Source organism: Lucilia cuprina, chromosome 4, assembly GCF_022045245.1.
Source record: "Lucilia cuprina isolate Lc7/37 chromosome 4, ASM2204524v1, whole genome shotgun sequence".
NCBI classification, from domain to species: domain Eukaryota; kingdom Metazoa; phylum Arthropoda; class Insecta; order Diptera; family Calliphoridae; genus Lucilia; species Lucilia cuprina.
Genome location: NC_060952.1, coordinates 77,798,431 through 77,813,907, shown reverse-complemented (window position 1 = coordinate 77,813,907; position 15,477 = coordinate 77,798,431). Strand labels below are relative to the sequence as shown.

At 28.7% G+C, this 15,477-nt stretch overlaps 1 protein-coding gene across 2 annotated transcripts in view; it reads right to left on the bottom strand.

The window, feature by feature from the left end:
• Window positions 1–15,477, bottom strand: part of LOC111678076 (protein Lilipod) — a 41,755-nt gene that overhangs the window by 9,343 nt on the left and 16,935 nt on the right. For both annotated transcript variants that reach the window (XM_023439312.2, XM_023439311.2), the window contains exons 2-3: window positions 315–439; window positions 15–154 (exon numbers count right to left, since the gene is read on the bottom strand). In XM_023439312.2, coding sequence (XP_023295080.1) covers window positions 15–154; window positions 315–439 — 265 coding nt within the window. The remainder of the gene's footprint in view (window positions 1–14; window positions 155–314; window positions 440–15,477) is intronic.

Below are 15,477 nucleotides of genomic sequence, written 5' to 3'. Positions count from 1 at the left end.
ACAAACTAACCCACCTTGGATCAATGAACTATTTAGCCATTTAACGTAGTAACTATTTGGATAAAGCAATAACACTTCATTGCTAGCTATGGATACGGGTAATAACAGTGCTGCTCCAACTGCTATTGCCATTGAAAATGTACAAAGCCATGAGCTGTAAAATGATAAATTAATTAAAAATAAATAAATAAATAACAATAAATTCCAATAAAAATGCTATAGTTTTGTTTCGTATTTTCTTTCAATACATTTATCGTTGTTGTGGCTAACGTGACTAATATTTACTATTATTGGTCATTTTATTTTACTCTTACCTTATGCGATAAACTAATAATTCATCTTCATCATTGGAAAATAAATCATCACGATCTTTGCGTCGAAAACGTGAAATTAACACATATGATGCAAAATATAATATAATCAAGAGGAGAAGAAATATCTGGAACGAAATGAAGAAGATAAAATTTAATAAATGTGTTATTGGATTTTTTTTATGATTTCAAGACTACAATTTACTATTACTTTGAAAACTTTTTCACTTCAATGGAGTTGTCTAAAGACTAGTCCCCAATCTTATTGATAAACTTGTTTAGATTACTTATTAAATTAGTACTAGTGTATAGACTAGTCAATACAATAGACTAATCCTTAAAAGACTAATCCCTAAACTAGTGAAAGAGACTAGTATAAAGCAAACTTGGGAGTTAATGATTGTATTTTAAGTTTCAATTACATTAAAAGTAATTGTAATTAAAGCATTACCAATTACAATCACTTGTAGTTGTAATCGAAGTTTTGTCAATTAATATTAGAAGTAATTGTAATTAAAAAAACTTTTAATAAAATTACATGTAATTGTAATTGGTTATTGCTAAATTACACATTACAAGTAATTGTAATTAACCATGTAATGAATTACTTTATGTAAAAATTACCCATGCTTAGTATATACATAGTTTAATCCATAGTGTAGTCTATAGAGCAGTTCATAGCCTAGTCAACTAATCCTTAGACTAATCAATAGAACAGTCCATAGATTTGTGAGTAGACTAGTCCATAGTCTAGTTCATACAGTAGTCCATAATCTAGTCAATCGGCCAGTCAATAATCCTGTCAATAGACTAGCTAATAGACTTCTCCTTAGACTAATCAATAGAGTAGTCAAATGACTAGACAATAGACTAGCTAACAGAATAATCAATAGACTAGATCAGAGAGTAGTCAATAGATTAACGCAGAGAAAACTAGTTCATTAATATAACAGGAGATTAGTCAATGGACTTATCCCAAAGCTAGATAATATACTATACAAGTCTATAGACTTATTAGTAGGCATGTCCACACAATAGTCAAGAGAGTAGTGAAATTACTAGATAATTAACTAGTCAATAGACTAGATCAGAGATCAATTACACATTACAAGTAATTGTAATTAGTCATATAATGATTTACTTTATGTAATCATTGTTCCATGCTTGGTATAGAGTTTAGTCCATTGTATAGTCTATAGAGTAGTCCATAGCCTATTTAATACACCAGTTCATAGCTTAGTCAATAGACTAGTAGTCAATAGAGTAGATCAGAGAGTAGTGAACAGACGAGATCAAAGAGTTGTCTATTGACTAACGCAGATAGTAGTCATTAAACTAGATCATTTATATTACAAGAGACTAGTCAATGGACTTTTCCCAAAGTTGGGCAATATACTAAACTAGTTTATAGCCTTATTTGTAGGCAAGTCCATACAATAGTTAATAGAGTCAAACTAGATAATTGACTAGCCAATAGACCAGATTAAAGAGAAGTCAATAGACATAAACCAATAGTAGTTTATAAATAAAATAGTAAATGGACTTGTACTGAAGCTAGTCAATACACTTGCCTACAGAGTAGCAGTAGCCAATAGGATTATTCAATAAAACTGTATTTCATTGATAAAAAAAGTTGTTTATATTTATAAAAACTTTTGCTGTAGCCCTCGTGTGGCACAAGTTACCAATATTAATAAATAATTCTAATCTAATGCTGGTTGTTTCATTATTGACGCTCATTTACTGATTACTAAACTGATTAGCCCGAATTTTGATATCGAAACAAAAGCAAATAAAACTTTATCGACATATAAAATCCAACATTATAACTACAACTACAAAATGGCCAATGTTTAGGGAAAAAACAATATTTAAAAAATATTCCTTTAAAATATTTTTTAAAACTATTAAAAGTTATTAATTCTTTTTTAAACATTTCAAGTTTAAAATATTAAAACAAAGTTCCATAATCGCATTTATTGTATTATTCATATCTTGAAAGCACACAGAATAGAACACACAAGAGGTCTTATAATCATTATCTCTAACAAAAGTTAATAATAAATCTATTTTTATAATAAAACAATAGTGAAACCGACAAATTGAAATCAATATCAGTAATAAACAAATAAAAAAAAATAAACATTAAATAAATAAAATAAAATATGTAGTAAAACGTCCCCACAGCCAAATGGACTTTGTAATGGGAAAATATCTTTTAGTTGACTAAAGACAAAAAAATAGAAATTTAAGTAAATTGTAGAAAAAAAAAACAATTAGCAAAATAAATACAACAAGAGGTGGACAATAGTCAACTTGAAATTAAATAAAGAAAACACACTTGTTGATAATAATTGAAAAGAAAAGTTGTTTCTCAGATGCGAAACAAAAACAAAATACATTCAAATCAACAAGATATTGAAATCCAACTAAATTAAGTGAAATATTTCTTAGCGCCAATTTAAACGAACTGGTTGCTGCTTTTCATTATTGTTTTTATTTTTATTTTTTTTTTCTTAATAAAATCAAAACAAAAATATATCGGATTTGTTTTGTGTTTACAGTGTAACAAATAATATATTAAACAAAAACAAAAAGTATCTCATTATATATTTAAGATTCAATAAAGTTACTTTCACAACTATCAAATATTTGCGGAAAATGACGTAAACACTATATTTTGTAAAATTATGTCGTCAGAGATATATTATTAAATAAACATTAAAAAGAAATCAGACAATTACAATTTACTTAAAATATTAAGATTTTCTTCTTCCGAATTCATTATTTTATTGTTTTTGTTGATTGTGTGTTCTCACTAATAACTTCCCAACAGTTCGACGGGACAGTCCCGAACTGACCACTTAACCTACCACTTGTGGTGGCCCCTAGCCACCTGACTACCTAGGTGACCAACCATTTTAACATGGGCTTGTCCTACGAGGAAGTCAATTGTCACTCTACACCCTACAAAAAGACAGTAAAGAGACGATTGCCTCCGCTCTCGCTTACAAAGGGTACACTAAAGTGACGACTGTCTTCATTCTCGTTTACAAATAGTTTATTTGTAACGAAAGACCAAAAACATACGAATTGGAGTCAGCCAGGTGGTAAGATATTAATGGAACTAAAATTTAAAAATTTCAAGTGTCTACTCTCTAGAATACTATGGGACAATAATGTGACTATTGACCCAAAAGATATAAATTTAAGTAAACCAGATGGTGGCATATTCGTAGAAAGTAATAATCATTTCTCCAAAAGATGGGTAAAATAACTACTTTCGAAAGTACAACTAAAAAATAAATACTACTTTTAAGAGTATAATCTCTAGGTTACTTGAGGACAGTAAAGAGACGACTGTCTCCGCTCCCGCTTACAAAGAGGACACTAAAATGACGACTGTCTTCATTCTCGATTACAAAGGGTACATTCGTGATGAATGTCCCAAAACATACGAATTACGATCATCCAGGTTGTTAACTATTAGTGTAAATTACTGTCTTTTTCGTATGCATTGACTCTTTGTCGAACTGCTGGGTTCTTACTAAATTTATTTTTTACCACCGCCATTAAACTGGTTAATTTAAATTATATTCATTTTGATATCTCTTGTGAGAGAAATTAAAAAAATAATATATATAAATATTGCTCATGAAGTGAACATAAAAAATTAAGAGTTTACAAAAAAAATAGATCTCGCGAGATTAAATATAAATCTCGTAAAACTGAGTTGTAAAACGAGAGAAATAAATAAAATTATATTCACGAGTGCAAAAAATGCCTACTCTGATTTTCGACAAATATTTGATAGGTGTGAATGTAGCTTAAGGAATACGATAGAACATAAAATGGATTTTATAATTTAAACATATTTTTAAAAAAGTGGAATACTATATCGATTTTTTATGATAAATGTTTAATATATTATTTCGTTTTAAATCTTTTGCGATCTGAGATCTCAAAACAAAACTATTTTTAGTAGTTGTAGGTTAAACTTTTTGTTTCTCTGTATATTTCACATACATATAGTTCTGTTATGATCGCTGTCTTTCAAGAAAAATAAAACATTGAAATCAAGCAAAAAAATATGAACAGATTTTATTTTTAAAATGAAAGTCTACATATTTATAAGTGTAAGGCAAATTGTATAAACAAAACTAGCAGATATTATATATAGGCTTTTTAAAAACAATCGTTTTATTACGGCAATATTGTTATTAATAATAATTTATTTTATTTACACAAATGTTTGCAGCAAAAACACTGATATTGAATTACAAATTTTATTATGACACAATTTAATTATTTGTTTATATGTAAACTGCAATATTGTAAAAATTTATTTAAAATATATAAAGACTAACCCATGAGCATGTTAATGTATTTTTTTTTTTTTTGTTTTTTTTTTTTTTTTTTGGACCAACACTCAAGGGATGACCCCTACTAATGCAGTGCATTGTGTTAGAATTAGGAAAATATGTTGTGGGAGGAAGGATAGAGGGAGTAGTGTTTGTAGACAGTTGATTTAAACCTTTTCACATCAAAAGTGGCGGGAAATACTTCTGCAGGAAGTTTGTTCCACATCTGAACCTCAGGAATGAATTTTTCCCTGTAATGTGTTGTGTGGTCCACTGGTCAATCGGCCACAAATGGGTGTATTCTTGAAAACAGTCGTGTTCTACTTAAAAATATAGGGTATCAGGAACGAGTTTCCTAATTTCAGAGGAACACATTCCATTACAGTATCGATAGAACAGTGAAATACACCCCACATTGCGACGGTGCTCCAATGAATCAATATAGTTGGATACCCTTCTGTCACCATTAATACCTTCCCCTTTCTTGTACGCGTTCGAGTAGCTCCAAAATAATATCAGATGGAGTGAAGTATGTCTTACACCGTTTCAAAAAACCGAGACACTTGAATACTTCTTTCGACATTTGGACAGTTGGACATCCCAATGCATTTTCATGCCAAGAACATCAAGAGTTTCTGATTCCTTAATATTTACACCACCCAAAAATATAGATGGAATAACATTATCTGCCATACGCTTATATGTTAAAAAACAACATAGAGTCTTGCGGGCGTTAAAATCGACTCTATTTTCACGACCACATTCAGAGATTTTTATCAAGTTGTGATTCATTCATATTTTTAGAGGGCTTGGCCTATATTTGAATGAATAGGAATGGCAGATATTGCTATCATCGGCAAAAGAGTAGATAGAGTTGGAAGTTTGACATTTATGAAGATAAGAAATAGGGTAGGAGAAAGAACAGAGCCTTGCGGTACCCCTGAATTAATCTTGAACTCGTCTCAACTAATTAATCTGAATTAATCTTTAACTCGTTTGATCAGATCCCATCTATAACAACTCGTATAGTACGATTACTGAGAAAGTTCGAAATGAATCGAGTGAAATTATTACCGACACTAAATACAAGAAGTTTTTAGAAAAATAAGTCAATGTAAATCGTGTAAAAGCTTCTATAACTTAACGCAGAAGCTTACAAATGCATTTGAAAGTATTTATATAACACATTATGGAAGTACTTCTCTTTATTTTTGCTGGGAGATAGCGAGAATACGAACTGGGGACTTTGGTTTGTTAGTCAAATGTTCTACGCACTGCACTACTGGTTAGCTATTAATTGCACGTCAAATAATGGTGAAACACACAAATTTAAAAACAATTTAAAACACAATTTTTAGCACGCAATTAAATTGAATATGCAAACAAAATGATTAAGCCCACAATAAAGTACTTCTATATCAGATTAAAACAAGGTCATTATTATAGTACTTAAAAGTATTACTATAGTACTTGAAAGGTAACTAGTAGTTATTAAAATGTAAGTGGTTATGTAAGCGCTACCAATTTTTGCTAGTATATATTTCTTTATGTGAAGTAAAGCAAGTTAATCTCTGATATTTTTATTACCAACATTTGAAAAATCCCATTCAAACTACTGTGCAGAATTTAATTAATATGCAAATAAAACAAAAAGTATTTTGCAATGACAAATTTTGTAAATAGAATGAAAAACGAAAAAAAATAAAGAATTTAAAAAAAAGATAAACAATTTTAAAATCTTAAAAAATCATAAATACTATATACACACGAAATGGGAATTGTGTGAATATGTTAATTTTACACATAATTAATAATAAAGCAAAAAAAATTAAACAATGTTTAAAAAATTTGGAATGGGGGCAGCGACATTTCATTCAATAATTGAGAATATATGTACAAAATATCTCTATGTACAAACTGGTAAATTTGTAGGTTTTCGCATCGTTCATTCACTTTTCAACAAATACACTAGATGTGAACAAGTTATGATATGAATGACAGGTAGGTATTTAAAAAGTAAAAGTGATTTTTGTTTATAATTTGTATAATTTCTTACATAAATATAGAAATTATATAAAGATTTGTATTTGCAAACTTAAAAGTACACACAGAGAAAAAATGTGGTTGTGGTAACTATAATCTAGATGACATCATATTATGGTTAGAAATATGGTGAAAGTTAAAACATATTATGATCTTAATTAGTATCAACAAATATTATAGTATGATCATTATTAGTATAATAAGTTAATTTAATAATGATTACATATAGCTCTAATATTTCATTATAATATTGTTCTATTTTTCATAATGATCTCATGACCCAATAGGATTACAGCATTTAAAGTAACCATTTTTAATGTCTCAAGTAACCCAATGAGATTACAGCATTTAAAGTAACCATTTATATGGTCTCGTGTAACAATATTATGAACTCAAGTAAACAAATTATGATTTTAAGAAACCATATTATGGTTTCAAAAACCCATATTATTCATATTGTTTAAATAACCATATTATGATTTCAAGTAGCTATATTATAGTTTTAGGTAATAATATTATGGTTTCCTTTAACCATATTATATTAATGAACGTTATAAAGGCTTTGCAATTAAAAATAAATACAATTTTTTATATTTTAAATACAGACTATATCAAGAATGTCTGGCAAACTTGATGATAACCATAACAGATACATATCTTAATAATGGACTTATTATAGTGGAATATTGTTTAATAAATTTATAGCATTTTAATACATTTTCTGACATAATTTTTAAATTTTGCGTTGAAGAGTTATCTACCATAAAATATAGTAAAGAGAAATTGACAAAAAAGGAAAGTTGATATTCGATAAAATTAATCGATTTCCTTAAAAATCAATGGTTTTAGTGCCAAAAAAAACATTACAAATGACAAAAATCATTACAAAGTTTACACAGATAGACGGACGGACATGACTTAATCAACTTAGGGCGATGTATATCTAATAATTTCTATGTTACTATCATCAACACATACACATAATAGTCTCTCCACTATAGTGGCGTGGAATATAAAAATAACAATGAGGACTGGACGATTTTTTAAGGAATAGTTGCTATTCGAAAAAATGAATCGATCTCCTTAGAAATCAATGGTGTTCGTCGTTCTAATTCCAGAAAACTATTTCAAAAAAATTCAATCTGTAGTTTGTAACTTATATTAACAGACTAAGGGTCGTGGCTTAATCATCTCAGAAAGTATAAGTCATTTACTCAGCACAATATTTACATGGACAGACGTTTGTTACAAACATCAGCATAAACGCATAATACCCCCATTACAGAGGTGAGGGATAAAAGAATAACCAACTATTTAAAACAAAATATCAAAATTCTTAGTTAGTGCTCACAAATGAGCAATATGTATTATCTATTCGTTTTATACATTAACAAGTTAGAGTGCTATATTCGGCTGTGCCGAATCTTAGATACCCTCCACCAGCTACTTTTATGTTATTACTTTTCTAATTAATCAAATATTTGTAGAAATAAGTTTTCTCATGTCTTTAATGGAAAAAATCCCAAAAGTTAAATTTATTAAAATTCCAAGATTTATTGAATATTATAAATTTAGTAATTTGCATGTATGTATATGTGTGAAAGATTTAAATACGGTTAAAGCGCTTTTAGGGGCAGGACCTAATATAGGAGAAATATAAGTATACAAAACTAATATTTTTGCCAAATTATGTATCAATAGCTTAATTTGGTAATAAGTAATGTGTGTTTAAGAGATTTTCGTAAAAGGACTTTGTATGGGAGCTATGTCCAATTATGTATATAAAGATTCAGAATTCTGTATCTATATCATTACTTGGTAATAAATATTGTGAATTTAAGTGATTTTCTGGACCTAGTATGAGAGCTATGACCAAATATGGACCGATCGTAAAACAATTTTATAGTGAATTTATGTATACAAGAGCAATATTTTTGATAAATGTATGGATATCAATATTTGGTTATGAGTTATGTGCGTTTTTTTTCTGATTTCCATAAGAGAATTTTGTATGTGTGTTTTTCTAAGAGGGATCTTGTGTGGGAGCTATGATCAATTATGGACCGATCAGAAAAACATTTCATAATATTATTTTTCTGTATATGAGCAACACTTGTGCCAAACTTTATATGGATATTTTAATTTAGTAATGAGTTATGTGCGTTTTAGTTATTTTAGGGAGAAGATCTTGTATGGGAGCTATGACCAGTTATAGACCGATGGAAAAAATTTCTTAGTAATATTTTTTGTATATGATCAATACTTGTACCAAATTTTATATGGATATCTTAATTAAGTAATGATTTGTACGTGTTTAAGTGTTTTTCGGAAGGGGAACTAATATGGGAGCTATGACCAATTATGGACCGATCGGAAAAAGGTTTGGTGGTAGTATTCCTTTATGTGAGAACAATCCTTACAACAAATTTTATATGGATATCTTAATTTACTAATGAATTATATGCGTTTAGGTGATTTTCGGGAGGGGACCTTGTATGGGAGCTATGACCAATTATGGACCGATCCAAATAAACTTTCATGGTTATATTTCTGTATATAAGAGCAATACTAGTACCAAATTTTATATGGATACCTTAATTAAGAAATGAGTTATGTGCGTTTTAGTTACTTTCGGGAGGTGACCTTGTATGGGAGCTATGACCAATTATGGACCGATCCAAAAAATCTTTCATTGTAATATTTCTGTATATAAAATTAATACTAGTACCAAATTTTATATCGATATCTTGATTTACTAATGAGTTATGCGGGTTTAACTGATTTTCAGGAGGGGACCTTGTATGGGAGCTATGACCAATTATGGACCGATCCAAATAAACTTTCATGGTTATATTTCTGTATATAAGAGCAATACTTGTACCAAATTTTATATGGATACCTTAATTAAGAAATGAGTTATGTGCGTTTCAGTTACTTTCGGGAGGGGACCTTGTATGGGAGCTATGACCAATTATGGACCGATCCAAAAAAGCTTTCATTGTAATATTCCTGTATATAAGATAAATATTTGGACCAAACTTTATATCGATATCTTAATTTGGTAATGAGTTATGCGGGTTTAACTGATTTTCGGGAGGGGACCTTGTATGGGAGCTATGATCAATTATGGACCGATCCAAAAAAGCTTTCATTGTAATATTTCTGTATATAAGAGCAATACTTGCACCAAATTTTATATCGATATCTTAATTAAGTAATGAGTTATGCTCGTTTAAGTGATTTTCGGGAGGGGACCTTGTATGGGAGCTATGACCAAATATGGACCGATCCAAAAAAAATCTTTCATTGTAATATTTCTGTATATAAAAGCAATACTAGTACCAACTTTTATATCGATATCTTGATTTACTAATGAGTTATGCGGGTTTAACTGATTTTCGGGAGGGGACCTTGTATGGGAGCTATAGCCAAATATGGACCGATCCAAAAAATCTTTCATTGTAATATTTCTGTATATAAAAGCAATACTAGTACCAAATTTTATATCGATATCTTGATTTACTAATGAGTTATGCGGGTTTAACTGATTTTCGGGAGGGGACCTTGTATGGGAGCTATGACCAATTATGGACCCATTCAAAAAAAATTTCCTTTGTATAAATTCTATTGTCATAAAATTTTAATTTCTAAAATTTTGTGAAGATATCGACATTACGACGGAAGTTATTAACAAAAAACCAAATTTCCGGGAATTTGTACTTTTGTATGGGAGGTATATGAAATTGTGGACCGATTCTAGCGATTTTACGCAGAGATTAAGCTCTTGTGTGGAAACGAATGTATGCCGATTTTTATGGAATTATCTTGCATAGTTTTCGAGAAAATTACATCAGAATGTGTAAAAAATGCTTATTTTTTTCGAGGTTGTTTCAAATTTTGATTCATAACTTTTCCCGATGTGAACCGATTTTGCCCATTTTCAATACCAAACAACTTAGGAAAACGAAGAACATTTTGGGTGAATTTGGTTAAATTCTATTGCTTCGTTTTAACGTGAGCGTGTTTTACACAGACAGACGGACAGACGGACATAGCTAGATCGACTCAGAATTTGATAAGGACCCAGAATATATATACTTTGTTGGGTCTTAGATGAATATTTCTTGGTGTTACACACGGAATGACAAAGTTATATATACCCTCTATCACCACTGATGGTGGTGGAGGGTATAAAAAAAACAACAAAATAAAAGTTGTTTATTTTGTTTTTATTTTTCCCTTACAACTGCATTTAGAGTTGGAAAACAACCAGCCAAGTGTAGAATGGAATGTAAGAAAAAATAAACTCACTGTTATTGTTGTGTTTTGTCAAAACTATATGTTTTGTGAAAGATGCGTTTTGAATTCTTATTGAGTTTAAAATAATTCTTTCATAAGACATTTCTTGTTTTCCTAAAATATTGGGAAAGGTTTCCTGATGAGCTGGCTTAAGCAACCGGCGAAATGCGCATAGGAACTAGCTTCCCCACCATCAATACATTACAGTGAATTTATTTAAAAATTGGGGTTGAAAGCACGATAAGAAACTCTTTAACTTATTTGAAAAAATAATAAAAAAAAAAACCCGAAATCAATTTTTAAATTAAATTTGCAAGTGCCCGTGCATTTAAAACTGAATACCCTATTCTGTTGTTTAAAAAAAAAAAACAAAATAGAAGTTGTTTATTTTGTTTTTATTTTTTCCCTTACAACTGCATTTAGAGTTGGAAACAACCAGCCAAGTGTAGAAAGGAATGTAAGAAAAAAAAACTCACTGTTATTGTTGGTGTTTTGTCAAACTTTAATGTTTTGTGAATTTGCAAGTGCCCGTGCATTTAAAACTGAATACCCTATTCTGTTGTTTAAAAAAAAAACAACAAAATAGAAGTTGTTTATTTTGTTTTTATTTTTTCCCTTACAACTGCATTTAGAGTTGGAAAACAACCAGCCAAGTGTAGAAAGGAATGTAAGAAAAAATAAACTCACTGTTATTGTTGGTGTTTTGTCAAAACTTTAATGTTTTGTGAAAGATGCGTTTTGAATTCTTATTGAGTTTAAAATAATTCTTTCATAAGACATTTCTAGTTTTCCTAAAATATTGGGAAAGGTTTCCTGATGAGCTGGCTTAAGCAACCGGCGAAATGCGCATAGGAACTAGCTTCCCCACCATCAATACATTACAGTGAATTTATTTAAAAATTGGGGTTGAAAGCACGATAAGAAACTCTTTAACTTATTTGAAAAAATAATAAAAAAAAATCCCGAAATCAATTTTTAAATTAAATTTGCAAGTGCCCGTGCAATTAAAACTGAATTCCCTATTCTGTTGTTTAAAAAAAAAAAAAAAAAACAACAAAATAGAAGTTGTTTATTTTGTTTTTAATTTTTCCCTTACAACTGCATTTAGAGTTGGAAAACAACCAGCCAAGTGTAGAAAGGAATGTAAGAAAAAATAAACTCATTGTTATTGTTGGTGTTTTGTCAAAACTTTATTGTTTTGTGAAAGATGCGTTTTGAATTCTTATTGAGTTTAAAATAATTCTTTCATAAGACATTTCTAGTTTTCCTAAAATATTGGGAAAGGTTTCCTGATGAGCTGGCTTAAGCACCCGGCGAAATGCGCATAGGAACTAGCTTCCCCACCATCAATACATTATAGTGAATTTATTTAAAAATTGGGGTTGAAAGCATAATAATAATAAAAATACCGAAATGTACATTATCAATTAAGTACAAACGTATTTCGGCATACTGTATAATTTGGTACAAACTTTATTGTCCAAATTGTCTTTTTGGAAATTAACATTATATATTAGTTTTTCAGAGTGTTTAAAATTTAGAATTTTATCAACTTTTGATGATTTTTTATTTTTTATGAATCTACATTTTTTCTTAAGAAAAAAGTATAATATTTACGTTTGGAAATAATTTGACATTTATGTGTTTGGACATGTTTCAACAATTGGCTAGTTTTTGTACATTTTATGATTTTAGACATAGTTATTTTTACACAATTATCTTTTTTTATTTTTTATGAAAAGTATGGTTCAGAAAATAAACAAAATAACTTATTTAAATTAAGAAAAAGTAAAGATGAAGTTAAAAAACTTGTTGTGGAATTTACAATTTTTAATTTAATGAATATATCTTTGATATTTTTCAATTAAAAATTATAGAAAACAATTGCTTGTTTTTGTACATTTTTGGGTTTTAAACATAGTTAACTCCCCACAATAATTGATTTTTATTTCTTTCTTAAGAAAAAAACTACTATGTCGGTTGCTTATATCACGTAGCAGTTGTATATTTAGCATACCGATATTACAGTTTTAATCAAATTATACAATCGTTTGATAACATTAGCTTTAATATTTTCACAAAAACTTTATATTGTGAAATTAAACGACTTAAATACTCGTTGAAATTATATTTGAAAATGTACAATTTTTAATTTACTGAGACTTTGATATTTTTCGATTTTTTGTGAAAATTACGCAAAACATAAATGTCAAATGTTTTCCAAAAATTTTCAAATTAAACATGTTACTTCAAATAAATGAATCTGCTTTGTCAAGTTAACTAATTTTTGCAATTAATTGATTTTAATTTTATTTTGGCAATTTATATATAATGCCATTTTTTGTTTATTTTTTTATTTGAAAATAAAAATTAATTTACTAAATAAAGATTTCCAAAAAAATACAATCTGTAAAAAATTTTCGATTTTTTTTCGATAAAGATGTTAAACCCCAAAAATGTACAAGAACTATATGTATTTAAACTAAGCGATTGCATAATTATATTCAGTAATGCCACAACAAACGTTTTTTTCTAACCAAAATCCGAATAAAGGATAACCAAATTATGAAAAAAGTAAACAAAATTATTTTTATTTGTTTACATTTGGACATTAAAATAACAAATTTATTTATTAAATTTCGCCGCTAAATTGCTATTATGAAGACAGTTATGAGCGTTAAAGTAACTTTCTGTAGGAGATATTATAAGAGACATATAGTCAATGATGGACTAATTCTCATAAAATCTGACAGAGATATTTTAGTTCCTTTAAAACTTGATTATGTTGAATTTTGTTGCTACATTACAGTACACTGTGAGCTGTAAAGTCATTTTCTGAGGAGACTTTTTATGAGGGATAGAGTCAATTATATACCCGATCTCATAAACTTAGACTATAGACTAGACTATAGACTAGACTATAGACTAGACTATAGACTAGACTATAGACTAGACTATAGACTAGACTATATACTAGACTATAGACTAGACTATAGATTCAGATATTACAATATTGTGTGTTTGAAACCTTTTATTATTTCGGTTAGCGATAGGTATCGCATGTTTATATATTTTTAGTTAAATTAATAAAAATATATATACCAGCAATAAATTAGCAACATTTTTGTATTTTTTAACATCCCTTGCGTCTTTCTTATCATATTAAAGAAAAATAGACAATACTTCTAACAAAGAAAAAAATATTTTTTATTAGCGTTAAATTGTTAGTGAAAGTTTTATTTACGTTTAAATACATTTTGTTGTTACCTATATGATTCATATGTGCTACTTGTCAATATTTGATTTAACACTCAATAATTATTTAAAGTTTTGACAATAACGGTAGAATTCAAATAAACTGAAAGAAGGCACATTGAGTACTTCCGTAGGAAAGTAATAATGCATTTTCAAAGAAGGAAGAATACTGAAAACTCAAATCATTTCCAAAAATCTAATTCAAAAAATTCATTGACTTACATTTTACTATTAAGATAACTAAATATGTTCGTCGTAGGTATTGTATGTTAGAAACAGTTTAATATTATAGTGTGCTAATTAGTTGAGACGTTCAGTAAATTCCGATTAAATTGTTTTATTACAATATATGATTAAATATTTACAAAAAATTGTCACGAATTGTGGGTTAGTGTATCAGAAACAGCTTATGTTTGTTGAAATTTACATATGACATTTAATATGTATGTTTTTTTTTTTAAACTGGGGAATTTTAAAACCCCAGCACACATATATCACGTAGACGCCCAATTGACATTTTTATTTAAAAGCAAAAAATTTTATTTGTTTCAATTAGAATTTGTAAACTGCAATACCGGAAATCAGAATTTTAATTTAAAAACAAAAAACCATTGTTTTTAAGTAAAGCAAAAAAATAAAACAAAAATAATGTAAATAAATAAAAGTAAAACATAATATTTACTTTAATATTAGTTTTGAATACAATTGTCTACATTTTAATTTATTTTGTTTTGTTTATTTTTATACCCTCCACCACCATCAGTGGTGATAGAGGGTATATATAACTTTGTCATTCCGTGTGTAACACCAAGAAATATTCATCTAAGACCCAAATATATATTCTGGGTCCTTATCAAATTCTGAGTCGATCTAGCTATGTCCGTCTGTCCGTCTGTCTGTGTAAAACACGCTCACGATAACACGAAGCAATAGAAGTTAACCAAATTCACCCAAAATGTTCTTCGTTTTCCTAAGTTGTTTGGTATTGAAAATGGGCAAAATCGGTTCACATCGGGAAAAGTTACGAATCAAAATTTGAAACAACCTCGAAAAAATAGGCATTTTTTACACATTCTGATGTATTATTCTCGAAAACTATGCAAGATAATTCCATAAAAATCGGCACGCATTCGTTTCCACACAAGAGCTTTATCTCTGCGTAAAATCGCCAGAATCGGTCCACAATTTCATATACCTCCCATACAAAA